The 26,581-nt window shown below is 56.5% G+C and overlaps 3 protein-coding genes across 4 annotated transcripts; 2 read left to right on the forward strand and 1 right to left on the reverse strand.

Annotated features, from left to right (window-relative positions):
• The first annotated feature begins 119 nt into the window (after positions 1-119).
• ARHGEF25 (Rho guanine nucleotide exchange factor 25) lies at positions 120-7,132 on the forward strand. 2 transcript variants are annotated; one of them, XM_042946999.1, is made up of 16 exons: positions 120-302; positions 602-716; positions 2,986-3,200; positions 3,337-3,432; positions 3,507-3,583; positions 3,781-3,847; positions 4,043-4,146; positions 4,334-4,403; positions 4,522-4,611; positions 4,696-4,788; positions 4,975-5,025; positions 5,226-5,303; positions 5,504-5,704; positions 5,849-6,029; positions 6,273-6,484; positions 6,784-7,132. In XM_042946999.1, exons 1-16 carry the CDS (start codon positions 204-206, stop codon positions 6,892-6,894), a joined length of 1,860 nt encoding a protein of 619 aa, XP_042802933.1. In that variant the 5' UTR covers positions 120-203; the 3' UTR covers positions 6,895-7,132. The 2 variants fall into 2 exon arrangements, with proteins under 2 accessions (XP_042802933.1, XP_042802934.1); XM_042947000.1 differs by lacking the exons at positions 120-302; positions 602-716 and adding an exon at positions 1,949-2,045.
• Positions 7,133-8,955: 1,823 nt separating this feature from the next.
• LOC122224746 (solute carrier family 26 member 10-like) lies at positions 8,956-15,732 on the forward strand. Its single transcript, XM_042947002.1, has 18 exons — positions 8,956-9,298; positions 9,781-9,891; positions 10,450-10,607; positions 10,784-10,948; positions 11,206-11,358; positions 12,088-12,170; positions 12,317-12,464; positions 12,602-12,715; positions 13,420-13,497; positions 13,591-13,686; positions 14,102-14,208; positions 14,319-14,388; positions 14,461-14,577; positions 14,714-14,747; positions 14,827-14,909; positions 15,000-15,054; positions 15,193-15,299; positions 15,615-15,732. The coding sequence occupies exons 1-18, from the start codon at positions 8,956-8,958 to the stop codon at positions 15,651-15,653; spliced, it is 2,061 nt and encodes a 686-aa protein (XP_042802936.1). The 3' UTR covers positions 15,654-15,732.
• Positions 15,733-15,835: 103 nt separating this feature from the next.
• Positions 15,836-23,350, reverse strand: B4GALNT1 (beta-1,4-N-acetyl-galactosaminyltransferase 1). The gene is made up of 11 exons (XM_042947007.1): positions 22,954-23,350; positions 22,126-22,344; positions 21,415-21,579; positions 21,187-21,293; positions 20,677-20,717; positions 19,690-19,870; positions 18,567-18,674; positions 18,250-18,440; positions 17,645-17,785; positions 17,145-17,385; positions 15,836-16,559 (listed from the first exon to the last, which is right to left on the reverse strand). Exons 2-11 carry the CDS (start codon positions 22,341-22,343, stop codon positions 16,342-16,344), a joined length of 1,611 nt encoding a protein of 536 aa, XP_042802941.1. The 5' UTR covers position 22,344; positions 22,954-23,350; the 3' UTR covers positions 15,836-16,341.
• Between the last annotated feature and the right edge of the window lie 3,231 nt (positions 23,351-26,581).

The raw sequence follows: 26,581 nt of genomic DNA on the forward strand, positions 1-26,581 counted from the left end.
GGGGTTTGTTTGTTGTTGAACTTTGGTTGCAGAGAAAGGAAAAACCCTACCCCTTTGAGAAGTTTGGCTGGGATGGGAGTAGGGGCGGAGCCGGGCAGGGGGCGGATTCGGCAGCAGCAACTCCCCGGACGCACGCAGGCCTTGAGCCCCCCAGCTTCCGTGCCCCCTCAGCCCTGAAACTTGGAGCAGGGTAGGGGTCCAGCATGAAGCCCCCGGACCGCCCCGCCCCTGGCCGCACTGACCGGATACTGGGGGTCATGGGGGGCATGCTGCGCGCATGCGCCCTACCTGGGCAGGCGGGGGTAAGAAAGGGGGACCACGGTGGGGTCGGGTATCTTTAGGCGGTTTCAGGAGGTCTGCACCCCACAAATGAATTTACCTGCAAACAGGAATTCTGCAGGGCAGAAATCTGCAGGAATCTAAGAGTTCCAAAAGAGGGCCATAGCCCTGGTCTGGGTGAACCGCTCCCTCCAACCCAGCCTCGGCGACCGTTTTACAACAATGTGGATTTGACAGAAGGAAGAAGGGAAAGCGGGAGGTCAAGTCTGGGCGTGGAGGGCGGTTTCCTTACTACCAATCTTACTACCTTACTACCACACAGCCCCCGAAGAGAAGCCACCTAGGGCCAGGAGGGACCGAGCCACAGTCTGACTGTACCGAGGGGCATCAGAAAGGGGAGCGCGAACGTGAGGTTCCCGCCTGGGCTCCGCTGCCCGGTAAGAAGCTGGGGGTGGGTGGGGCACAGTTTGCGGTCCTGCGCAAAGTGGCGAATTCAAATAATGCTGCGCTTATTAGCATAAAGGTTCGCATCTAATCTGCATGAGACCCATTTAATTGCCAAGACCTCCAGGCTTCTCGCCCTCTAGTCCGCTGTATGTCCCCCACATCAGCTGGTCCCGAGCCCCCGCAGGCGGAGTGTCCCCACGCCCCACCCCTGGCTCGTCGCCAGCCCAGGCTCCAGGACTTCTCCTTAATTGGTGATTAGCCTCAGCTGGAGTCCTAGGGCCTGGAGGAAAGAAGGGTCTGGCGAGAGGGCGGCACCTGGGCGGTGTTCCCCACAGAGCTCCCCATTCACTCATCCCCGAAGTTGGGGAGGGGGCTTGTCTACCCCTGCGCGGCTTGGGACAGTCCCAACACCCAGGACGTCTTCGCACAGATCCAGGCCCATCCGTCCGCTCCCTTCTCCACCGCAGAGGCTGAGGGGCGACCTGGGCAGACCCCGCCGCCCGGCTTAACCCCCACCCAGCGCACCGCAGTCGGGAGCCCGAGAGGCAGGAGGGAGGGGAACCCGAGGCGGGGGAGCCGAGGCTGGAGTGGAGAGGCGGAGGCTGTGGGGACGTGGAGTGGGAACGTGGTGGTGCCTGGGGGAGGGGGATTGGGGCTGGAGCGCGGCACAGGCTGGGGCTGGAGCGGGGAACGGGAGGGAGAGGGCGGAGCTGGGCCGCAGAGGCCCCTCCCCGCGGCGGCACCGCGGCCGGGCCTGTTATTCGGCTCGCCGTTCGGCCCGGACCCGCGCAGCGCCAGTGACTCGGGGAGTCGGCCCCCGCCTTCTCCCTGCCCGGGCCTAGAACCATCCCAAACCCGAGAGGCCGGAGACAGAGCTGGAGAGGCTGCCGCATCCCAGCCCAGCTTCCCCCACCATCCCTCCCCTCCCCGCTGGACATCTGGACCCTGGGCCACGCACCGACTGGGTTCCGGAAACACTCCCCGCCCAGCTCGGCCGCTCGGCCTCGCGCTGCCCGTTCTGCAGAGCCCCCAGCCCTCCTCCAGACCAGACTTCCGCCTACCCCTGGACTCCCCCTCCCTGTTCCCTCCCTCCCCCCCTCCCCCAGCCTGGAGCGGGGTAGGAGGGAGGGGGGGTGCGCGCCCGGCGCCGTCCCCGCCCCGCCCCCCGTGATTCCCCCTGCATGGCCGGCCCGGGTGGGGGGTGCGGGGGGGCCCGGGCGCCATGCGGGGGGGGCACAAGGGGGGTCGCTGTGCCTGTCCCCATGTGATCCGAAAAGTGCTGGCAAAATGCGGCTGCTGCTTCGCCCGGGGGGGACGTGGTGAGTTCGAGGAGGTCGCAACGGCCCAGTGTTGAGTTGGGGCGGGGGGCGGGCCGAGGGTTCAGGACTTCGGATTGCGCTGACCCTAGGGATTTAGAGGCTGGAGACCTGAACCTGTGATTTCCAGGAAAGTGACTTAATAGATCTCCAAGATCCCGTCTGCCTCCAAATTTTTATCAGTTCAAGTTAAGGAAATCGGGGAAGGGGCAGGAGACTCTGCTCTCTGTTTTGTAGTCAACTGGGTATGAGAAAAACCCATCCACAATCCCCTTGGGCCTAGAACTGCATCTTCCTTAAATCCTTTTGCTGAGAATCTACTTCAGATCTGAAAAGGGCCAGAGGAATGGAGGAATGAGGATGGGGGGGTCTAGCAGGGGCTTTATGACAAAGCACAGCTCCTCTGTTCCTGAGCCCAGGGCAGATAGCCCTCACGAGCTCTCCTCACTTGCCCCCTCTATTGGGTTTGTGCATGTGTTGGGGAGATGGGCTGCAGAAGTCTTTTCTTTTTATAGTGATTACTGCAACTGGTGGAGGAGGAGTCTGGGGGTGGCTGATGGGCTTTTAGCTGCCCCCCCCCCCACCTTCTCAGGGAATGGTCTGTGCCCATTGGAAGGGGGCAGATTGTAGGAGAGCAGATGGTCACCCTCAGCTTCCAGTGTCTGCCCAGATGGCTGCCCCCCCATATCTATGCCATGCTCGGGATATGGGGGAATGGAGGTTTCCAGGCCTTGGGAGCCCAGGTGTTTACTGTCCTTCCTTCCAAGGGTGCCTAGGTGAAATTTTCTAGCCCTGCCAACTCAAATGAGGATGGCAAGAGAGTGGGCCCTGGGGGAGAGGGGCTCAGCATCATGAAGAGGAGCCTCTGGGAGCTCCCTAGGGGCCCTGCATCTGGAGCTAGAGTAATATCTATGGCCCCTTTTCTCCCCCCACTCCCCATTAGAATCCTATTCCATTGCTGGCAGTGAGGGGAGTATCTCAGCTTCAGCTGCTTCGGGTCTGGCTGCCCTCTCTGGCCCCAGCTCTGGCCTCAGCTCTGGCCCCTGTTCCCCGGGCCCCCCAGGGCCAGTCAGTGGCCTGAGAAGATGGTTGGGTCATTCCAAACATTGTCTCAGTGTGGAAACTGAGGCAGACGGTGGCCAGGCTGGACCATATGAGGTGAGCAGGGAGCACCACAGAAGCATGTATGACATCCATGAAGGACACTGGGAGAGAGGGCAGGTTGGGGGCCACTGGTCATTGGGGAGAGGTAGCTACTGTCCATGACCTCTGACACTTGACCTCTGGCTCCCAGAACTGGATGCTGGAACCAGCTCTAGCCACTGGAGAGGAGCTGCCAGAACTGACCCTGCTGACCACATTGTTGGAGGGCCCTGGAGATAAGACACAGGTATGAAGAAATGGATCTGCACAGCTCCCCAAAAGGCATCCATTTGCTTACTCTAGGATGTTCTTTCCTTCCAGCCACCTGAGGAGGAGACCCTATCACAGGCCCCTGAGAGTGAGGAGGAACAGAAGAAGAAGGCTCTGGAAAGGAGTATGTAAGTGTCCCCACACTCTCCCTCCCTTTTGCTCCCTCCCCCCCCCCCAGTTGTGCAACTTCCAGAGAACTGTCCCTCACATTTTAGATTTGATACTTGAAATTTCCTCTGAGGTTGTTTGTGGTAATGAAGGAGCTTCTAGTCCAGTAGGGAGGAAGTGGCTAAATCAACCATGTGCACTACTGCTCTCTTCCCAGGTATGTCTTGAGTGAACTGGTAGAGACAGAGAAAATGTATGTGGACGACTTGGGGCAGATTGTGGAGGTAGGTCCCTTTTCTCTTCTCAGCTCTAGCCCAGCCCTTTCCCTCTGCCCAAGGCTAATTTTAGGGGATGCCTTGATACTCCTCTGTCCCACCTTCCCACCACCCCCCCTACATCCCAGACTTCTGGTGGGGGAGGGGTTTTTCCTACCAGGGCTGGCCCCTGACGCTCCCGCTCTCACCCCAACCTTCCTACAGGGTTACATGGCCACCATGGCCGCTCAGGGGGTCCCAGAGAGTCTTCGAGGCCGTGACAGGATTGTGTTTGGGAACATCCAGCAAATCTATGAGTGGCATCGAGAGTGAGTGGTGGATTCCTGAGAGTGAGGGGGAAGGGCATAGATGTTTAGTAGTCTCTGTATCCCACCCATGGGCCCACTGTTGCCTGAGGAACGTTTGGAGTGGCTTAATGGCACAGCTAGGGTAGACAGCTCTAAGTTGAGTGGGGTGGGGGTATTTGACCAGCCTTTTCCCTGCCAACCCTTCCAGCTATTTCCTGCAGGAGCTGCAGCGGTGTTTGAAGGATCCTGATTGGCTGGCTCAGCTATTCATCAAACACGTGAGGCTTAAGAGGGTGGGGCCCTGGAGGGGAGGGGCTTGGGAGTGGGTCACAGCTCTCTGGAGAGGGGCTTTCTCTCCGCACCCATCCTGCTCTCCTTAAACTTTACCCCTGTTAGGAGCGCAGGCTGCATATGTACGTGGTGTACTGCCAGAATAAGCCCAAGTCCGAGCACGTGGTGTCAGAGTTTGGAGACAGCTACTTTGAGGTCAGTGGCCGAGGCACCTTGGGGAAAGGGGAACAGAATCATCAGGCTTTGCAGGCTACATAACCACCCAGTCCCTGTCCCCAGGAACTCCGGCAGCAGCTAGGGCACCGCCTGCAGCTCAATGACCTCCTCATCAAACCAGTGCAGAGGATCATGAAATACCAGCTGTTGCTCAAGGTCAGGACCACCTGTTCCCTGGGGGTACCTCTGGTTGGGACAGCCCTTTTCTCGTTCATTCTTCAGAGTTCCTAAGGTGCCCCCCATACTTCCTGGGCATCCTCACCTGTGCTTTCAAGGGGAGGATGTGAGAGTTTCTGAGGGTGTCCTCAAGACCTCCCTGAGCATTTCTTTTCTACATCTTAGGATTTTCTCAAATATTACAGTAGAGCTGGGATGGATACTGAAGAGCTGGAGGTGAGGACTCCCAGATCTTCCTGGATACTTTTTTTTTATCCTTCCAGGATCTTACTGTTTTAGTCTCCTGGGTTCTCCCAGCTCCTTGGGTGGTTTGAGCTGTCTGGCTTTTACGGGGAGGCTGGTTGAGAGGTGAAACATGGTCTGAAGAGGCCTCTTCCTTGACAATGACAATGCTTCTCTCTTCACCTGCGACCCAGCAAGCTGTGGAGGTCATGTGCTTTGTACCCAAGCGCTGCAATGACATGATGACCCTGGGGAGACTTCGGGGGTTTGAGGTATGGGGATAGAACAGGAAACTGGAGGCCCAATGCTCTTCTGCCCCAGTCTGAGTACTTGGGACGTCCTAATGGGGAATTGTCCTCCCCTGGGACTGAGCCCATGGTTGGTTGGGAGTGTCAGGGGAAGGAGGGAGGAATAGAGAGTGTCCCTTTTCTCTTCTCACTTTTTTCTCAAAGCCACTGTCCTTTGGTTCTAGGGGAAACTGACTGCTCAGGGGAAGCTCTTGGGCCAGGACACATTCTGGGTCACAGAGCCTGAGGCTGGCGGCCTGCTCTCCTCCCGGGGTCGAGAGAGACGTGTCTTCCTCTTTGAGCAAATCATCATCTTCAGCGAGGCCCTGGGAGGAGGAGTACGAGGTGGAACGCAGGCTGGATATGTGTACAAGAGCAGCATCAAGGTGGGGAGGAGGCGACAAGGGAGGGGTCTGCCTGGGATAGGGTGAGGCCTCTGAGAGAATGTCTGGTTCTTGGATTTGTTGGAAGGGGCAGGAACCGGGGAGGGCCTAAAGAATTTGGGGGCTGTATCCTATTTGCCAATCCAGGTGAGCTGCCTGGGACTGGAGGGGAACCTCCAAGGTGACCCTTGCCGCTTTGCACTGACCTCCAGAGGGCCAGAGGGTGGGATCCAGCGCTATGTCCTACAGACTGCAGATCCTGCGGTCAGTCAGGCCTGGATCAAGCAAGTGGCTCAGATCCTGGAAAGCCAGCGGAACTTTCTCAATGGTGAAGCTCTCACCCTCCCTCCCCCACATGTTCCTTCGGCCCTTTGACCTCCTGAATCCCTCCCTCACTGCCCAGTCTCCAATCCCTGCCCTCTGACCCCAGCTTCTCTTCATCTCCCCAGCAATTTATACTGGCTGACAGTTCATGGGAGGAGGGCAAAGTGGGAGGGTGGTCTGGGCAGAGCTCTTAGGGAAAAGGCCTGTCTCTGTTGTAACTCTCCTTCTGTTCCTCTCTTTGCCCCAGCATTGCAGTCACCCATTGAGTATCAGAGAAGGGAGAGTCAGACCAACAGCCTGGGGCGGCCAGGAGGGCTTAGGGTGGGGAGTCCTGGGAGAATCCGGCCTGGAGACCGGGCCCAGGTCAGCACACAAGCACCCATCAACGGCTCTCTCCCCTCCCTGCTGCTGTTGCCCAAAGGGGAGGTGGCCAGAGCCCCCCTGCCCCTGGACACACAGGTATGAGGAATGGAGCACCCCTGTTATAGAATGGGGGGGGGCTCCTCTTGTTCTGGGATCCCTAAATTCCCTTCCCCACATATTTCCTTACAACCACCACCTGCCTTTTGTCTGCCCCTTCCTACTGCCCTACTCTTACCCATCCCTCCTCCAGTTCAACCCTGGGAGAGGCTGATGGTCTTGGATCATCTAAGATGCCTGGCAAGAGGAGGTGGCTTGGCTAGGGCATGCACTGAAAAGACAGGAGTGAGGGTGGATTCCGGAACTTTTTTTGTCCTCTGACTTGAGTCTTTCCTCAGGCCCTCAGTGACTTCCCCCAAGCTCCTCGCGACTCTCCTCCAGCTCCACCAATCCCAAACACCCCTCCCTGCCAAGCCAGACTTGCCAAGCTGGATGAAGATGAGCTGTAACTGGTGAAGGCCTGGGGTGGTGCTGGCCCGGCCACCCTATTTCCCGAGGAACTTCAGGGCAAACCTTCTGGCACCACCTCAGAATTCCTTCTTGATGTGTCTGGAGAGGGGGCAAGGCTGGGAGTGGTGTTGACTTGGACGAGGATACCTAGACTCAAAAGGACTTCTTTCTGTTTAAGGAATGTAGGTTCCTTCAGCTCCCACCCCTTCTGCATGCATCACAGGTGCCCCCCCAAAAGGAGGATGTGTGGGTGGGTGGGAGGGCTGGGGCAGGGGCCAGGTAAAAATGATTGGTTTTGATTTTGATTTTGTTTCTTTCGGTTTTCTGAAAATAAAGGTTTTGTGATATCACTAAGGCTGCTGTCTCTGCAGAGGGAAGGGGAGCTATGGGAGGGGTTGGTGGGGTGAAGTGAAATGGAGAAACCAGCTGGCGTGTGGACAGTCTGGTGAGAGGAGGACACAGGGTGTAAGAGAAAAGATGTCACTGTCTTTGTACCTGACCGACAGCTGCAGCATCTCACAGTCTAGACCTGGAACTTGGGACCACTGGAAAACCCTAGTTCCTAGATGTATATCCTGCCCTTTCCCCAGCCTTTTTCTCCCATCTCTCCATTCTAGACTCCATTGGGAAGTCCAGTGTGGTCTGACTTCCCACCATTCCCCCAATACCCAGATTCTAAAGCACTAAATGCCCGAGTACCTTTCCTTCTGAGGCCTCCAGGTTCTGCTGAGGGAGAATGGAAAGGTGGAGAGGAGGCTGGGAGCTGTGGCCCTTTTCAGCTTTGGATCTCCTTCTTTTTGCGGTCTGTGAGGTCATAAGGCATATCCATCGTGAACAGGAAAGGATTCTTCTTCAGGCCACAGACCCAAGATGCAGAGCCCACAGGGGCCTTCACCCTTCCCTACTTCTGGGACAGCCCCTGGGACAGAGAAAGCCAAACACGCCGAGATCCATGTTCAGATGCCCTATCCTGGGTCCGTGGGCATCCGTGTGTCCACTGTGTCCTTTGTCCCCTGGGCTTGGTCACGTGTACTTGGGCTTCCTCAGCAGACAATAGGCTGCTGGGGTGGGAGGGTGAGGAGGAGCAGGAGCCTCCCTGTGGGCCTGAGGTCCCTTTGGCCGACAATGGGGGGAGGGACCTCTAAGGGGGGGGACAGGACGTACAACCCAGATAAGACTTCTGGGGAACAATAGGAGGAATTGAAGAGGGGAGACCCACCCTCCCTGTACCCCACCCCCAGGGCTTTGGGGTCAGGGACTGGGGACCAGAGGGTGATGGGGAGGGGTGCCAAGCATTCTTGTAAATGGAGGAGGGGATGGGGAAAATAGGATTCTGGAGCTCAGAACCTCTGTATCTCTTGAGGGACCACGGGTACATGAGGTGGGTGCATGCCCCTTTTGAACTTAATTTAACCACAAATATAAGTTTTTGAGGACCTACTTTGTACATGTAGCTGCGGCCCAGCTCAGCAGTTTGTGATGCTTCTCTGCCCACAGAGCCTCTTACACTTTCTTGGGGGCAAGCTGTGCCCCGTGAGGATTTGGGTCTGGGGTAGAGGTATGTGTGTGTGGTGTGTGTGTGTGGGGGGGGGGGGGGGGGGCGGCATCTTCACCTCTTGGGGAGGGGGGATGCAGAGGCTCTGGGAATGACAGGTCACAGCGGCCCAGCCAGCTATCTCCTCCTAAAGGGCCGATGCGAAGGGAGCCGGGAGTGAGGAGGTGGGAATCAAAGGCTTACGAGTGGTAAAAAGTGGGTGTTGGGTGTTGAGAATGCGCTGTCTTTTGGCTTCTGTCTCTGGTCCCTACACCTTTCCACACCCCCTCCTCCGCCCCGCCCTAGCAGGCTCCGGAGCCGGCGACCCCGCCAAGGACATCTGAGGAAACGCCTAACACAGAGACGCACGCTCCCGAAGCCTTTGCTCTCTCCCGGCCGTTGAAGGTCCCCAAGAGAGGGCGCCCTCCGGGGCTGGATTGGACCCTGCTTCATGGAGGCGGGACTCAGGGCTAGCGGGTGGAGGGCTATTTAAGACTAGGCGGGGTTGGAGGTGGCCAGGGGCAAAATGAGTGGGCTACCGGGCGCCGGGACCAGCCCAGGCCTGGGAGAGGCCTCCGACCTTAAGTTCCCTCTGGGCGCCAAGTTCAGGGAACCTCTCACCGAGGCTCGGTTCCAGCGGCTCTTCGGGGACGCAGAGCAGGCGCCGGAGCTACTCGCGGAGCCTCGCTCGTCCCGACTGTGCAGACGGTGGAGGCGGTTGGCCAGCGCTTGCTCCGGGCCGGGGGCGTGGCGCCTGCTGCGGGCGCGGCTGCCCCCGCTGCGTTGGCTGCCCCACTACCGCTGGCGGGCCTGGCTGCTCGGGGATGCCGTGGCCGGGGTGACCGTGGGCATCGTGCACGTGCCCCAGGGTGAGCGGCCGTAACGCTAGCCTGTCAGCGGCCCAAGCTCGGGGGGGGGGGGGGGGGGGACAGGGAGGGGGATGCAGGAGCTGGGCACCTGGGAGCGAGGGCTGGGTTAGGGTGGCCGAGGGTTCGGAGACAAGACCTGAGACCACGTTCTGGGTAAGGACCACGGAGCTGCATCAGATCCCCACCCCCAGCCCCCTTCATTTGCGCAATCCTTCTAGAAGTCTTGGACATGTTCCGGGTCAGGGAACTGGAGAGAAGAACAACCCCTGCCCCCTACTCCCCGGAGGACTGGGCCGACACGGATCTGTGACCTTGTCCGCCCCACAACCTCCCACCTCCCACAGAGGCCTGTTAACCCCTAGGTTCCCTCATGTGGCATGATTCAGCGTCCCCATGCCAGCCTCTAAGAGTGTGGGCGCTAGTCACCTTTCCCCAACCCCACACACAGACCCTGAAGATCATCCCTTTCATTTCTCATACAGGCATGGCTTTTGCCCTCCTGACCTCAGTGCCTCCAGTGTTCGGACTCTACACTTCTTTCTTCCCCGTCCTCATTTACACCTTGTTGGGGACTGGTAGACACCTGTCCACAGGTGAGTAACCCAGTGACTCCTCTCCTTCTCTGTAGGGTGAGAATGGATGGGGGTTTGAGACTTCGGCCCTTGGAAGCTCCTTAGCTCTTATTCCCCTCTTCCCCTCCCCTTCTTCCCTTGCGCCTCTGTGGCTACCCTGCCAGGAACCTAGGCAAAGCTTGCTGCGGGTACCGAGTGGGTGCAGAGAGAAGGGAGTTTCCTCAGAACTTTTCTTCCCCCATGACGTTTGGTTTAAATGAACATCTCCCGGACTTGGAAGAGGGAAGAAGAGATGCGCGGTCACCCAAAGGAGCGCGCAGTCCGCGGGCGGTCTGCGGGAGCGGGCAGTGATGCAGTTAGAGGGCAGTTTTTGCCCGCCGGTGCGCCCTTCTTTCCTCCCTCACCGCCGGTTCCGGGCTGCTGCACGGGCTCTCGGCCCCATCGTCTTCATCGGAGCAGCAGCCTTCCAGAAGAGCGGGGTCTGACTGCAGCATCCAGGCCCGAGGGCGCGAAGCCCGGACGGTCGCCGCGCCCCAGGCGACACAGCTGGTGATCTCTGCGTTTGTCCCCCGGCCCTAGGAACTTTCGCGGTACTCAGCCTCATGACAGGCTCGGCGGTGGAACGGCTGGTGCCCGAACCCCTCGGGGGTAACCTGAGCGGAATCGAAAGGGAACAGTTGGACGCTCAGCGGGTTGGGTCGGCTGCAGCCTTGGCCTTCGGTAGCGGGGCGCTGATGGTGAGGGAGGACCCTGGGGGATCCACACTGGGGCCGGGGGAACTGGGCCAGGAGAGAGGGAGGGACAAGTGTCATGCGCGGGTCTAGGCGGGAGAGGTGCGCGGAGCAACTGGCGCACTGCGCTCTGGCGAGTCCACTCCTCCTCCTGTAGTGATTGCGCATCTTCTCCCCTGCAGCTGGGCATGTTCGCGCTGCAGCTCGGCGTCCTGTCCACCTTTTTGTCGGAGCCGGTGGTCAAAGCGCTGACCAGCGGGGCCGCGCTGCACGTGCTCGTGTCCCAGCTGCCGAGCCTTTTGGGGTTGCCCCTCCCGCGCCAGATTGGCTGCTTCTCTCTCTTCAAGGTGGGGGTGGAGAACGGCCGAGAAGCGGCTTCTAGCGGTCCTGGGAAGAGGGAAACCGGGAAAGGAAGGACGGCGAGTGGAGGGATAGAGGGTGACGGGGGCGGAGGAAAGGAGATTAGAACCACGTGGCTGAATGAGGGGCGCTGCGGAGACGGAAGCCCTGATGGGAGCCGGGAGGCCTTGCCTTGGCCGGGTGGGTCCGCTCTGAGGGCAGTCGACCCCGGCCCCGGGCCCTCGATCACTTCCCCTGCCCGCAGACGCTGGCCGCTGTGCTGACCGCGCTGCCCCGGAGCAGTCCGGCCGAACTGACCATCTCGGCACTCAGCCTGGCGCTGCTCGTGCCGGTCAAAGAACTGAACGTGAGATTCCGAGACAAGCTACCCACCCCGATCCCGGGGGAAATCGTCATGGTGAGGATGGCTCCCGGGTCGCGGTCTCCTGAACCACACAGAGCTTGCCGGTCGGGTAGGAGCTGGCCGCTGCCGCCCCCTCGTGGAAGGCAGCGAGCTTACAGAAAGAGGTCCTGTGCACACGCGTACTTTTCCAGGCCTCTTCCCAGAACACTGTGACCCTGCAGAATCCCCCACCCACACGGTCCCACTTCTCTGGCAGAGCCTCTTCTAGACCTCTTAGAATGCTTTCTTCCTGCTTACAGCGTTCCCTTGAGGTGTCGCTCGCCACAGCACCTCCACTGCTCTCCCCCTACCGGGTCCTTCACTGTAATTCAGTTTCTCTCCCTTCCCACGCCCACCTACATTTCTCTCTCTCTCTCTCCCCCTCCGCCGACTAAATAAGTGTTCCACATCTCCACCCATACGCGGGAGATCCCTAGATCTATCCCAGTGTCCTACTTAGAATGGCTGGGTGTACTTCCTGATATCTACCATCCCTCATGGGAGCGGAGCGCCTCTTACTTCCTCCAGTCCATCTCTTACCACAGCCTCAGGTATACCTCATTCCTTTCCCATTCCCACTCTCCTTCACTCTCAGTCGGCTGTCATCCCAAACATATCCCAACTCCCCCAATTGCTGGGCCCCTGCAAACACCTAATGCCTTTTAATCCTCTCTCATGTGAAGCTTTCCCCGGCCTCTTCCAGGAAGCTCATCTTCTGCCGTGCTCTAATTTGCTCTTTCCCAGGTGCTTCTGGCCTCTGTGCTGTGCTTCACCTCTTCCCTGGACACAAGATACAACGTCCAGATTGTGGGGCTGCTGCCTGGGGGGTAAGAGAGAATCAAGACACCAGCCTGCTATTCTCAGACTGCTCCCACCCACACCTCCTCTTGGCCTGTCCCGCCCTATTTTCTCTTTCTTCCCCATATCCTTCTTATACACAACCCACCCTCACCATGGATCCCTCTCTCTCCAGATTTCCCCAACCCCATCTTCCCGACCTGGCTGAGCTGCCCAGGATTCTGGCTGACTCACTGCCCATCGCACTGGTTACTTTTGCTGTGTCCGCCTCCCTGGCCTCCATCTATGCAGACAAGTATAGCTACACTATTGACTCCAACCAGGTGTGACTTTGACTGAAGACCCCAATTGCATTCAGGAGACAACTCCCTAATCTGATGTCTTCCCTCATCCCCCCCCACCCCGCCCCTGCCCCATGCCTTTGTCTCTCTCTCCTCTTCATCTGACTGCATCCCTCCAGGAGCTCTTGGCACATGGTATCTCCAACCTCATCTCCTCCCTCTTCTCCTGCTTTCCCAACTCTGCCACTTTGGCCACCACCAGCCTACTAGTGGATGCTGGTGGGAACACACAGGTAAGAGCATGTCCTTGGGTGGGAAAGGGGGTGGGTATTAGGTTGGGGTGGTGGTGGAGAAACAGGTGGAAGACTGTAGATAGATACCTGGGGGGCAGCTGTACAGAGGAGAATGATGAGGGAGAGTGAATGGGGGGGGGTGGTTTCTAGGTAGGAGAGATAGAAGGTAACAAGGCTCCATTAAGACCTTGGCAGACTCTAAGCACTGAAGAAGCTTACAGTGCCCATATGTAGTTCACAATAAAAACAATACTAAACTGTCATATAAATTTGAAAGACGAAATTCTGACCCCCGCCCCATGAGGACATTTTCTTTTAAAAAGAAATATCACATATGAAAGTCTCCCCCTAATATTTCTGCTTTCCTACTCTGCTGGTGCCCCAAGAAGGTGGTTCCCTGCTTTTAGGGTAATGCAACAGTGGCTTTTAAGGTGGACACGGGCTACAAAAATAGGGAAGTTGAGCTACATCTAGGTAGAGACCGGTGAATGACAGGCATTTAATTGGGAGAGGGGAAAGGTGGATGTGAGAGGCAGAATACCAAGAAGGGAGTTGAAGACTGAGGAATGGCTTCATGGAAAGGGGATTTGGGAGGAGGGAGACTTCCAAGGAAGCCGAGGCAGAGTGGGGCAGGCAGACCAGCTCTCACACAGGGGTGAGTGAGGTTCCCTTCCTTCTCTGCATCCATCCCTCCTTCTTTCTAGCTGGCAGGTCTCTTCTCCTGCATAGTTGTCCTGTCAGTGCTGCTGTGGCTGGGGCCCTTCTTCTACTATCTGCCCAAGGTGAGGAACAGCGGAGGCATGGGGGTGACTGGGGGTGGTGGTGGCTACATTCTAGGACATTGGGGCAGTCAGCTTGCCTCTTCTGCCCCCAAGGCTGTCCTGGCTTGCATCAACATCTCCAGCATGCGCCAGATGTTCTTCCAGATGCAGGAACTTCCACAACTATGGCGCATCAGCCGCATGGACTTTGTGAGAAGTGGCAGCATTACCCCCAGATTGCCCCCTCCTACTTGCCAGCATCCCCAGCCTCTGCCCTAGATTGGAGCTAATTGTTCTGGTCCTAAATGCTGCAGCTCCCCTCCCCCTCCAGTCCCCCCAACATGCATCCCTCCTAATCCCATTACTCAGAGACACGGTGGAGAGTGGGGTTTGAACCCCTTCAGACCCGGATATTTGTAAATCCCCAGCTGGTGCAAGGTCTGGGGTGATTACATTTGGTGTATTTCCCTTGTTGGGTCAATTCTGTCCCTTCTGTCATTCTACCTTCTCCTGGGCTATCCCTCCCTCTCATTTGTCCTGGCAGTCACTGCCCCTGGACCTCCTTCCCTAGCAGCCATGGCCTGGCATTTCTCCGGGGCATATCACTCCCATCCATGTCCTGCAGGCTGTATGGATGGTCACATGGGTGGCCGTAGTGATCCTGAGTGTGGACTTGGGCCTGGCCGTAGGCGTGGTCTTCTCCATGATGACTGTGGTCTGCCGCACCCAGAGGTGGGAGTAGAGATGAGAGGAGTTGGGAAGAGGGGTGGGGAGAGGACAGGTGCTTGGGGTGACTCTCCAGCCAGGCCAGGCTGGGAATCTGACCCCAGCTTCCTGCCCAGGGTGCAGTGCCTGGCACTTGGACTTGCTGAGGGGACGGAGCTCTACAGGCCACTCGAAGAGAGCCACAAGGTGGGTGGGCCACAGACAGAGAGGGAAGGGAAGATTAGGCCCAGATGTTTTTCTGACCCTCTGACATCTTAGCTCCTCAAGGTCCCGGGGCTCTGCATCTTGAGATACCCAACACCGCTCTACTTTGGGACCCGCGGGCAGTTCCGCCGCATCCTGGAGTGGCACCTGGGGCTTGGAGAAGGACGCAAGGTGAGAGGCTTGGTCAAAGGGGAGTGTGGCTTCTCTGGGAGTGGGAGGCAGGTGTGGCTTCTCAAGGGGATCATTGTGCTTAAGGGGCGCACGCTCATGCTTGCGTCTTGTGGTGACTGCCCTTCTTTACCCACAGGAGACTCCCAAGCTAGATGGCCCACCTGATGCAGGTGAGATGGGGAGACAAGGAGGGAGATTTGGGTGTGACCCATGGAGGCATCTGGGTACGCTTGCCTTCTCCCATCCTAGTTGCTGAGCCTGTCAGAGTGGTGGTCCTAGACTGCAGTGGTATCACCTTTGCAGATGCTGCTGGAGCCAGAGAGGTGGTACAGGTGAGGGACGGGGTAGGTTGAGGAGAAAGTCTCTTTATCCCACGCATACCTTCTGATGTGGGATTTAACCCCCTTGCCCCGCTTCTGCAGCTAGCCAGGCGATGCCGAGATGCTGGGATCCACCTTCTCCTGGCTCAGTGTAATGGTGAGAGGTGTGGAAGACCTGGGGACGGGGGGGGGGGGGGGGCGCGGAGCGGGGGGGGGAATAGCTGGATGCTTGAGGGAGGGAAAAGGACGCAGTGTGGATTTAAGATCTAAGAGCCTGACCTGCCTCTCTACACAGCCTCAGTGCTGGGGACACTGACCCAGGCAGGACTCTTGGACAGAGTGACCCCAGAGCAGCTGTTTGTGAGTGTCCAGGACGCAGCTGCTCATGCCCTGGAGAGACTGGTGAGGGGGCAGTAGGAACCGGAGTGAGATCCAGGAGGCGCTGGGGTGGAGCAAGTGACATGTGAGTCAGTGGCTGAAGATCTAGGCAGAGGGTTTGGGGAAGGGGGCCGAGAAGGAAGCTGGAGGAAGAAAGTGGGGGGATGAAATGATTAGCCAATTTAAGGCTAAGCCAAGGAGACTGGGTCCAGCTCCGCATGAAGAACTGAGGAGCTAGGGTTTCAAAGCGGGGTGGTGTGCCCCCCAGAAGACTGCCAAATGCTGAGAGAGGGAGGAGGGTACCTAATCTACTCCTGACAGGTCCCCTCTCCTTTCCAGGAGCCTACAGGTCCAAAGACATGCACAGTGTGGGTCTGACCCGGTCATTTGGAGTGTGGAGGGCCCCGACAATATGTGTGCGAGGAGTCTCCTCACTTCATGTAACTAATAAAACAAAGCTGAGAGCCACTGGGGTTCATGAAGTGAGTCTGGGTGTCCACACGCCGGCCCTCGGTGCCCCTTTCTCCATGCCCGCGGCATTGCAGAGACACAACTACAAATGGCTTTCACTTGTGTGTTCACCGGCCCCCGCCCCAGCTCCAGAGTCACTGGTTCTCTCCATAGGGGTGGGGCTGGAACCGGTGCACAGAGTCCTGGATCCAGAGATGGGGGAGGGGGCACAGCCCTGGGAATACACGTTGGGGGCTTCCCCATCCCCTCAGTCCCAAGGAGATGAGAGTATTTCCGTTTTAGGTTCTTAGAGTCCCCATGGGCTTTTTGGCACTTGGAAAGTGACCCCCCCCCCCCAGTTCCTGCCCCATGAGAAGAGGGTTGGGGGGAGGACTTGGCACTGGCCGTGGGTCGAGTTATGGCTCCATCGCATCGCTGGGCACTCGCAGAAAGGAGGAGTGTCACCAGGACAAGCCCCTATTTGGGATCAGATTCTGAAGGGGATCAGGGACAGTCAGTGGAGTAGTCACTGGGTGGTGGGTGGGGTTTGCTAGAAATTCCTGGCAGGGTCAAGGAGGCAGGCCCAGCCCGAGAGTTGGAAGGCCCCGAGTGGCCATCATTCTGCGGTCATGCACTGCAGCCGGTGTTTGAAGAAGAGTAGGCGGTGTTTGGCCACCTGACTTTCATCCAGCGATCCTGGGTAGCGGTACCGGGCATAAGTCTCTGCCCCCACATCCCTTGAGGTCCAAGGCAGCTTCAACTTAGATGCATGATCCACAACGACGTCTGAGCAGGAGCCCACCCGCAGGGAACCAAGCCCGTCCAGGAAGAATTCTGGCAGTGGAGGGAAGGGGAGTACACAGTGAAGCGTCTGAAGGGCGCAGAGGGCCGACCCTTAAAGGGAGAACTGAGAGTTGGGGTACACAGGCTGCACCTGCAAAGACTCCTTTTGTGAGGGCCTTGGGCTAGTCAATTCATTTGGGTCCTAGTTTTACTCTTATGTAAAATGAAGTCAACATCCTTACTTTGTGTTTTGAGAGCATACCCCCATCCTCCCCAACACACACCTAAATAAATGTTAAATAAATGCTGAACAGGCCGCTCCAGGAGTGTGGTCTGAACCAGGGGAAGCGGCTGGGACTGGACTCAAGGTCTGACAGTGGTGGGGGAAGTTAAAGGCCGGCTAACCCAGTAGCTGTACTGGGCTTGGAGGTTTAAAGGGTGTGCGGGCCAGGAGGGAGGGAGCCCTGTCTCTTGCCGGGGCGCAAGGCTTGGTGAATTTTCGCAGAACTCTCCAGGGGCCCCGGGTGCCAACCGTGGGCTCCACTGGGGTGGGCGTAGGAGTACCCGCTGCCTTTGGAGACTCGCCCAGAGCCCCGCGGGGGTCTCTGCCTGGGGCCGGGAGGGGACGCCACTCACCCAGATGCGCCACGCGGCTGAGCCGCGGGTCGAAGCCGACCTCTCGCACCTTGTCGGTGCGCGCCAGGAAGAAGTTGACCACGCCGTCGGTGACCACGCAGCCCGGAAAGCCGACGAGCTCGTGGTGGAAGCCGCGCCTTTGCCGGAGGCAGTTCCCGCGGCCTGGCGCGCCGGGCTCCACGCTCAGCAGCTGCCGGTAGGTGGTGGCGAAGCCGGAGATCTCGCGCACCGCGCCCCCGACCTGCGGGGAGTGGGAGGTTCGCTCCAGGCGGGACGGGGACTGCCGGCAGTTAGATCCGCGCTGCCCCTCCCTCGGGCGGTTTCCCGGCCGCGTCCTCTCCCGCTCCACCCCCGCAGGACCCAGATTGTCCCCCAGGCTCCCTTCGTCGTCCTCTGTCCGTCCCAGGGCCGGCCGCTCTCGGCCGGGTCTCCCCCGCCGCTGCTTTAGCTTGCTGGAGTCCCTCCTTCTCCCACCCCACGTTCCGCGGGCCCTCCCTTACCAGGTCCAGCGACGTCCGCTCCAGCACGTCCACAAGCCTCTCCAGTCGCGTCCTCGCCGTGAAGACAAAGTCGTCGTCCACCCACAAGACGTACTTGGTGGTTACTTGGGATACGGCCAGGTTCCGGCCTGCGAACCAGCCCTGGGGGCAGGGTACATACAGTTAGGCTATAGAGCTAGGACACAACCCCTCTGCCACCTTTCCTCCTCTCTCCCGGCGCATCTCTAAACTTTCCGGGACCTACGAGTGGCTCAGAGCTAGGCAAAAAATGCAGTTTCCCAACTGCCAGGGGTAATATGTCCCTGTTTTGGGGGAGGGTGTTAGAACGCATTTAATTTATGCGTGCATTCATCCATTCATCCATCATCCATTTATTGAGCGCTCCCTAGGTGCTAAGCACATTCTAAGGATGCAGCGCGAATAAGATAGGCGCGATTCCTCCTCCCACGGAGCTTATTATGTTCCAGGAATCGCCGTGATTCACAGGCACCAGTAATTCTGAGGCAGGTAGTCCTGGAATCACTACTCCGGTGACTTCAGACCCACCGCGCGCCTCTGTCTCTCGGCGCCCTCTGGCGCGCGGTTCAGCCTTGCTGACTGCGCACCTTGCCAAAAGGCATGAGATAGTGCTCGATGTGGGGGCCACTAATGCTCTCTGGCTTGTCGCTGTCGTCGGCGATGACCACGGTGACTGTTGGGTAGAAGCGGCGGATGCTGGCGATGAGCGCCCGAAGCCGATTGTAACGAAGGAAGGTCTTAGTGGCGATGGTGACCAGGGCGCTGATATTGTACTGGGCTGGGAGTGAGGGACAGGGTTAGGTGCAGAGAAGGAGAGTGGAAGTGAGGAGCAGGAAAACATCTCCCACGTCCTCCCTCTCCCAGCTTCTCCCCACCAGGCCTGGATTTAGGTCCTTGAACGCACCAGCCTCACCTCCCTGGGGTAGAGACCCAGGTGGGTACAGCCGAGGGTTGGGTGGGTGTCTTATGCGGATGGTAAAGGCGGCCTCATGTCCCTCCGTGGAGAACCGGACTGGGAAGAAAGGACACCAGACATGGTCCTTAAAGTTGGGACAACATTCTCTTTTCAGCAAATCACTATTTAAGTGCCTACTCTGTGTACCACTTTCCTGAGCCCTGGTGGACAAGAATGCAAGGTGTTTACCTCCATGGCACTAACACTCTAATGGGTGGGAGAAAGAAAATTAAAGGTTTAATTTTTTTTAAATGATTTAATTAAAAGCTAACCTTTATTGAGCATTTACTATGTGGCAGGTACTTTTTAAGTTTACCTTAAATATATGAACCCACTTAACCTTGACAAGCCCCGTAAGGTAGATTCCTGCTACAGAAAAAGGCATAGAGAAATTAAGCAACTGGTCTACATTTACACAACTCTTAAGCAACAAAGCTGAGATAGGAACCTAGTCGTTCTGGTTCTAGGCTAAGTAAATAAAATTCAGATACTGGCAAGCATTGAATGGAAAATAAAGCAAGTAATGTGATAGTGAAGAGGAGACATTTGAGCTGAGATCCAAGTAACAAGAAGGAGCCAGCCATGCAAAAATCTGGGGGAAGAGCATTCTAGGCAGAGGGAACAGCAAATGCAAAGGCCCCAAAGAGGGAGCAGATTTGGTGTAGCAAGCCTTGGAGAGAAGGCTGTGTTGTGCCTTTTTTGCTAGAGGAGACACGGGAGCTCTGGGACATGAAGTCCCTTGCCCTCCAGTAAGTAGTGGTTTGGGAATAGAGCTTGAGCCTTCTGGCTCCTGGGGCAAATCACTTCCTGGGGCCCCCATGGTTGGCCTGAAGAGGGGACACACCCGAGGCTCGAGGCTCGGGTTTCCCTTTGGCCTGCTCTGGCCCCAGATGAACAAAGGCTCCTTCTCTCCCTCTCTGGCCCTGCTGGCCTAGCTGAAATGCCCATTGTGTGACTGGGCAGCTCTGGCCTTTGCCCGAGTGTCTCCCACACCCTTTGCCATTTGCCCAATTCAGCCTTTCTGGGCTCTCTGTTGACCCAGCCTGCCCCTGCCTCCGCCCAGACCTCACACCTGTGTCTGCTGTGTTTGCCTGGTAACTTCGGCTGCTATAAGTAACCAGTTGTAGCTGCCGGTTGAGTTTGTCCAGCCCTGGGCTGGCGAGGGTGAGATCAGGCTGCCCCTCTCCAGTGAGAGTCACTCCCGTCACTTCCCCGGCCACATCCCAGGTGCCCAAAGAGGCAGTCAGGTTCACCTGGGAGAGGGGGTTGGAGAGGACAGGGTTAGGCCTCAGACCTGCCTCTTGCCTCTCTGGTTCCTCCATCTTTCCGTTGGCAGCCCTGTCTCCCTCCAGCATCCCATTTCCCGCCCTCTCCCCCGCCCCAAGTTTATTTATTTATTTTGAGAGAGAGAGAGAGAGAGAGGCCGAGAGAGATTCCTAAGCAGGCTCCGTGCTGCCAGTGCAGAGTTCCACACAGGGCTCTCAATTCCAGCAACTGTGAGATCATGGCCTGAGCTGACACCAAGTGCCGGTTGCCGGGCACCTGGGTAGCTTGTTGATTGGGTGTCGGACTTCAGCTCGGGTCACGATCTCACGGTTCGTGAGTTCGAGCACCATGTTGGGCTCTGTGCTGATAGCCTAGAACCTGGAACCTGCTTCTGATTCTGTGTCTCCCTCTCTCTCTGCCCCTCCCTGCTCTCACTCTGCCTCTCTCTCTCTCTCAAAAATAAATACACATTAAAAAAAAGAAAGAGTTGTTTGCAGGGTGCCTGGGTGGCTTAGTCGGTTGGGCGTCCGACTTCGGCTCAGGTCATGATCTTATGGTTCGTGACTTCGAGCCCTGCATCGGGCTCTGTGCTGATAGCTTAGAACCTGGAACCTATTTCGGATTCTGTGTCTCCCTCTCTCTCTGCCCCTCCCCCGTTCAAGCTCTGTCTCTGTCTCTCTCAAAAATAAATAAACATTAAAAAAAAAAAAAAGAGTCATTTGCTTAACCTACTAAGCCACCCAGGCGCCCCTCCCTCCATCCTTAGTGTCCGCTGGCCTCCCCAGCCTCTTACCTGGTAAAGCTCCTGACCAGAAGCTGCCTGCAGGCTCAGCCCTAGGAGGAAGGAGAGGGAATCAGAATCCCAGACAGCCTTGAATTCTTCCTCACTTTCTCTTCCCTCTTTCACCACACACAGCACAGACCTTCTCACCCATCCCTCTTTGTTGAGGCCACAGCAGGGCACATTTTGGGATGCAGCCTATGGTAACTGAGTTTTCACTCCTTTCCATCAAAGCGATAGCTCTTTATGGCCCGCCCCACCTATCCACCTAATCTTTGGTCAGTCGGCAAAGAATAGATTCTTTCTCCCAAGCCTCTCCAGTTACAGTCAGCTGCAGTTCCTGAGGACCCTACAGTTCCTTTGGTCCTCACCCCCTGCCTCAGGAACCCCCTTCTGCTCTCAAATCCTGCCTTCATCAGAAGCTCCCCCCGCCTCTTATTCCAATCTTCCTTAGCTCTTCCTCACCCAGCCTTGAGCTCCACCACCCCCAGATTGGCTTAGGTCACCCCCAGACCCCCCCACCTGGCACCAAGATGCTCCGGAGGGGCTGGACCTCCACACCCTGCAGGGGGTATTGAAGAGGGGAGTTGGCAGGGGCTATGAGCAGCTGGTCAGCAGCAGACTGGCTCCTGGCAGTGGAGGACAGAGAAGGAATCAAGGGCAGAGGGGCTCTCCTTCCTGTCACACCCTCCCTCCAAGCCTCGAAAGGCTCACCCTCCGCAGAGACATGCCCTCTTTTTCAGCTGGTACCTTGAAAGGAAGGCCTGGAACTCCTGCTCCCTGGAGGCAGAGGCAGCCCTCAGCTCTTCAGGGTCAAAGGCCTTCGTGAGGTCAATGGCTCGGAGCTGCCTTTGGAAGGGGAAATGAAAGCTCCCTCCACTGGCCTCACAACTACAGTTGTTCCCAGACAGCCGCCTGGAGGGGGGATGAAGGGTCATCAGAGCCCCGCCATACAGCTCCATACATCCCGCTAAATATTAACATGGCGCCCCACACCTTGGCCCTTCGACCTTGCCCATCCAACGTCTGTCGCCTTAAACACTGCTCTTCAAACAGCCCCCAGGAGAGGAGACCCCCAATGGGACGACCCATCCCCTAAATCTGGATTTTACAGAGGTGTAGAAGAGGGCCAGTTGCTAGGATTTCAGAGTTGCCTCCCCACCATTCAGGACCCCACCTGGACTCTCCTTTCTGGAACCATCAGGACATCAGAAAGTCTTTCAGGCTCTCCCTGCCTGCACACCCTCCCCTCCCCATCACCATGACAAGGTTCAGGAAGGAGAGATTTTGTTTCCCCAGCCCAAGATTCACAAGCAGTCCCCCCACCCCCCTCCCTCAACCAGTCAGGAGAACTGAGGCATCAGAGCTCAGCAGTGCAGGAAACAAAAGCTCCCCAGTCCCCCCCCCAGCCCCCCCCCCCCAAGTGAGCGCCGCCCTGCCGCCACCACTCCTGGCACTCACCCCACCACTTGCTCCTTTATCCTGACCGGGATGTGTGCATAGCGGGGCTCAGGCGAGAGGTCTGGCAGCTCTGGTCTGGAGGGGCCCTGCAGGGGCGTCCACAGCGCAAGAGGTGCCCGGAGGCCCGGAGCGTCCCGGGTGCTCACGTACAGGAGCCCCAGAGAGGCGCAGGCTAGCAGCAGGACCAGCACGCAGAGGGCCCGGCGGCCCAGCCGCATCCTGGTGGGCGGGAGGGGTGGGAGGGTGAGAAAGGTGCGGAGGGGAGGCGCGGGCTGGGACCCCGGAGCCCCGCGGTTCTGGAGGCTCCAGTCAGCTCCCCGGGAAGCTCTCCACATCTCGGCGCGCTAGGATTTGCACAGAGAATCGTTGCCCCCGGCCCTCCTCCCTTCACTCCCGGGGCCTCGGGTCTCCCGGCCTCCTTTCTTCTCTCCCTCTCTCGCATCTCGGTTTCCTCTCACGCCCGAGGCCTGGCATCTTGATGCAAGAGACCTTTGCATGCGGCGGTTTCCTCGCGGCCGCGTATAAGTAGGAGTGCACTGCTTTCTTCGAGCAGCGGACGTCCCCTGGCCCGCCGCCCCCTGGCCCGCGCGTCCCCCACCCCTCGGTCCGAGCATCACCTGGCCCCCAGTGGGCTGCACAGGGCGGCTCCACACCTTGCTTGTCATGAAAAATGCAGAATCACGCCCGCGCCGTTGGATGCCCCCGGCGGAGGTGACCGCGCGAGTGGCCCCGGGGAGCTCGTGCAGGGGAACGGGGGGGGGGGGGGGACCGGCGAGCGCGCCGCCTCCAGCCTCCAGCTCGGGCCCCTCATCCCGCCCGAGCACTGACCTGTCTAACGCTCTAAGGCCGCCGCAAGATTTCGGTCCGGGCTGCGCCAGGCTCTCAGCCCCGGCCTGGGGGTCTTCATGGGGCCGGAGGCGGCCTGATCCGGGAACCCGGCGTGAGCCTGGGTCGGGGGGATCCTCCTGCCTCTCGGGCTCGCCCAACCCCTCCCGCCTTCGGAAGCTCAGGGCTTTGTAGACCTCGGCGCTGGGTGGGTGGATCTGGGCGTTTCCTGTGGGGGTGGAGAGCAGAGTTGAGAAACCGCTGCGCCCCAGCTCCGGAAACAAAGCTGGGGGTCCCCGGCACCCTGTCCCCCTTGCCGGGCGGGGCGGGCTCAGGCCGCCGCACGGTTGTCCAGATCGCGGCGCGGAGCGGCTCGGCTCCCGGCTCGTTGCGGCGGAGGCTCCGGCTGAGCGCGGTGAAAGCGAGCGCCCGGGCGCCTTCTGGCGGACGCAGAGGACATTGCGGGGGCGCTGCGAGAAGGTCCTTCTCCCGACCCTCCCAGCCCTTCGCTGGCAAGCCTGGCATCTCAACAGCTTGCCCCAGTCCCATTCTATTCCCTATACCCACGGAGCCTCGGTCTCATCCAGACTGTAGGCTACGATACTTGCTATGGGAGGAGATGGAACCGGCGCCCTACAGTCCCATTTCAAAGGAAGGTTTGGGTAGTGAGGGTGAGATAAAAGAAACCAGACTAGACCCCAGACAAAGAAGATTTTGCCTGGCTGACAAAGACAGGTTCACACCCTCCCTCCCATCCTCGCCTCCCCCGTCCCAAATCCTCTAACACTCCAGAAGTAATTCAGTGCCTTTTCCCCTTGAATGCTTCTTGTTGCAGACGTGCAGAGGGAAGTGGTTAGGTTGCCTGTAGGTTGTTTTTTTTTTTTTTTAGATGAAATTTATTGTCAAATTGGCTTCCGTACAACACCCAGTGCTCATCCCAACAGGTGCCCTCCTCAATGCCCATCACCCACTTTCCCCTCCCCCCGCCCCCATCAACCCTCAGTTTGTTCTCAGTATTTAAGAGTCTCTTATGGTTTGCCTCCTTCCCTCTCTGTAACTTTTTCCCCTCCTTCCCCACCCACCTGGTCTTCTGTTAAGTTTTTTAGGATCCACATATGAGTGAAGACATATGATATCTGTCTTTCTCTGACTGACTTATTTCACTTAGCATAATACCTTCCAGTTCTATTTACGTTGCTGCAAATGACAGGATTTCATTCTTTCTCATTGCCAAGTAGTATTCCATTGTATATGTAAACCACATCTTCTTTATCCGTTTGTCAGTTCATGGACATATAGGCTCTTTCCATAATTTGGCTATTGTTGAAAGTGCTGCTATAAACATTGGGGTACAAGTGCCCCTGTGCATCAGCACTCCTGTATCCCTTGGGTAAATTCCTAGCAGTGCTATTGCTGGGTCATAGGGTAGATCTATTTTTAATTTTTTGAGGAACCTCCACACTGTTTTCCAGAGTGGCTGCACCAGTTTGCATTCCCACCAACAGTGCAAGAGGGTTCCTGTTTCTCCACATCCTCTCCAGCATCTATAGTCTCCTGATTTGTTCATTTTAGCCACTCTGACAGGTGTGAGGTGGTATCTCAGTGTGGTTTTAATTTTTTTTTAATTAAAACAATTTTTTTTGAGAGAGAAACAGAGTTCAAGTGGGGGAGGGACAGAGATAAAGGGAGACACAGAATCTGAAGCAGGCTTCAGGCTCTGAGCTGTTAGCACAGAGCCCCGTGCTGGGCTGGAACTCACCAACCTCCAGATCATGACCTGAGCCAAGTCAGATGCTGGAACTCACCAACCTGGAGATCATGACCTGAGTGGAAGTCAGATGCTTAACAGACTGAGCCACCCAGGCACCCCAAGGTTGGCTGTAATTCTGTATGCAAGCATTAGACCCATAGACTCCCTTCCCTACTTCCGGATTCATGACCCTACCTATGGTTCCATGGTTCTAATAAAAGATGTGTCAAGGTCAAGTAGGAAAAAAAAAAGATACAATAAATATGGAGCATAATGAAAACGTCAGTGGGAAGGGAGGATAGATTGTTGAATGAATTGTATTCAAAGAAATGACTAATCAGATGGGGGGAGTGGGATTCTCACCCTCTTTATACCAAAATAAATTCCAGATCTATCAAATATTTTAATATTAAAAATGAAACCAGAAAAGTAGTAAAGGAAATCATAGAGTTTTTGTGTTTTTTTTTTTTTATAAACTTAGAGTCCAGGAAGAGATCTCTAAGCAAGATATAAAAAGAATAGTAATAAACTTGCATATATAAAAACCTCAAGTGCAGGAATTCTTATAAACAAACTTAAGAGATAAATGACAAACTGAAAAAAACCTTTCCAACACGTGAGACAGATAAAAGACTATTTTCCTTAAGAGCTCTAAAACATCAGTAAGAAAAATGATCAACTACTCCCAAATGGGCAAAAATTATGATTAGGCAATTGACAGAAAAAGTGATAATGGTTTTTAAATATTTGAAAGTATACTGGACCTTATTCATAATAAATGAAATGCAAATTAGAACAACAGTGAAATTGTTAAAACAAAATTATTGCAATATTATTGACTGTATTCCCTGTGTTGGACTTTTTATCCCCATGAGTTATTTCTTTTATAACTGGAAGTGTATACCTCTTAGTCCTTTTCACCTATTTCACCTATCCCCCAACCCATGAAATGTTTTTTGATTACCAAGTTAGTGAAGGTCAAGGAGTTTGCTAACCCACTGTATGGTCAAGTATGTGGAGAAACAGCCTCTGCCATGCACTGTTGTGAGTGTAAATTCAGAAACCTGAACATGTGGGCATGGCTTTGGGACTGGGTCTTGGCAAAAGTAGGAGGGAATTTGAGGAGCCTCAGTGAAGACCAAAGGCTATTAAAGGGCTTGTTAGAAGCCAGATGGCCTTTAAGGATGTCGCAGTTGTAGGGAAGTAGGGAAAGAAAGAAGCTGAAAGAAAGGAGGTCTTGTTATGTTTGGCAATGCTGTCACCTACGGGTGGGTGGAAGACAGAGACTTCACCAAATGAATTGAAGCTCTCACTGAGAAGATTCCTAAGCAGAGTGTTGAAGGTGTCATCTTCTTGTTGCTTACAGTAAAAATAAACAGAAAGGGATAAGCTGAAGGAAAGCACATTGGGGCCCCTGGGTGGCTCAGTCGGTTGAGCCTCTGACTTCTGCTCAGGTCATGATCTCACGGTTCGTGGGTTTGAGGCCTAGTGTCGGGCTCTGTGCTCACAGCTCAGAGCCTGGATCCTGCTTCAGATTCTGTGTCTCCCTTTCTCTCTGCCCCTCTCCTGCTCACACTCTGTCTCTCTCTCTCTCTCAAAAATAAAAAAACATTAAAAAAAAAAAAAAGGAAGCCACATTAAACAAAAAGGAGCTGGGCCTTGCTGGGTTGGAAGATTCCTAGCCTCTCCAAGGACTGATGATGGCACAATTTAAAAAACTCAAGAAAACAGGACCCGAAAATGCTGCAAATACAAATCCATTGTTAAGAAAGACCTAAGGCGGTGCCTCGGGAAATGGTTTAGTCTAGCAAGAGGACTTCTAAGAAGATGTTGTCTGTCAGCAGTCTATGCAGAAGCCCAAGGTGGATAAAAGCTTATATC

Source organism: Panthera leo, chromosome B4 (assembly GCF_018350215.1).
Source record: "Panthera leo isolate Ple1 chromosome B4, P.leo_Ple1_pat1.1, whole genome shotgun sequence".
NCBI lineage: Eukaryota > Metazoa > Chordata > Mammalia > Carnivora > Felidae > Panthera > Panthera leo.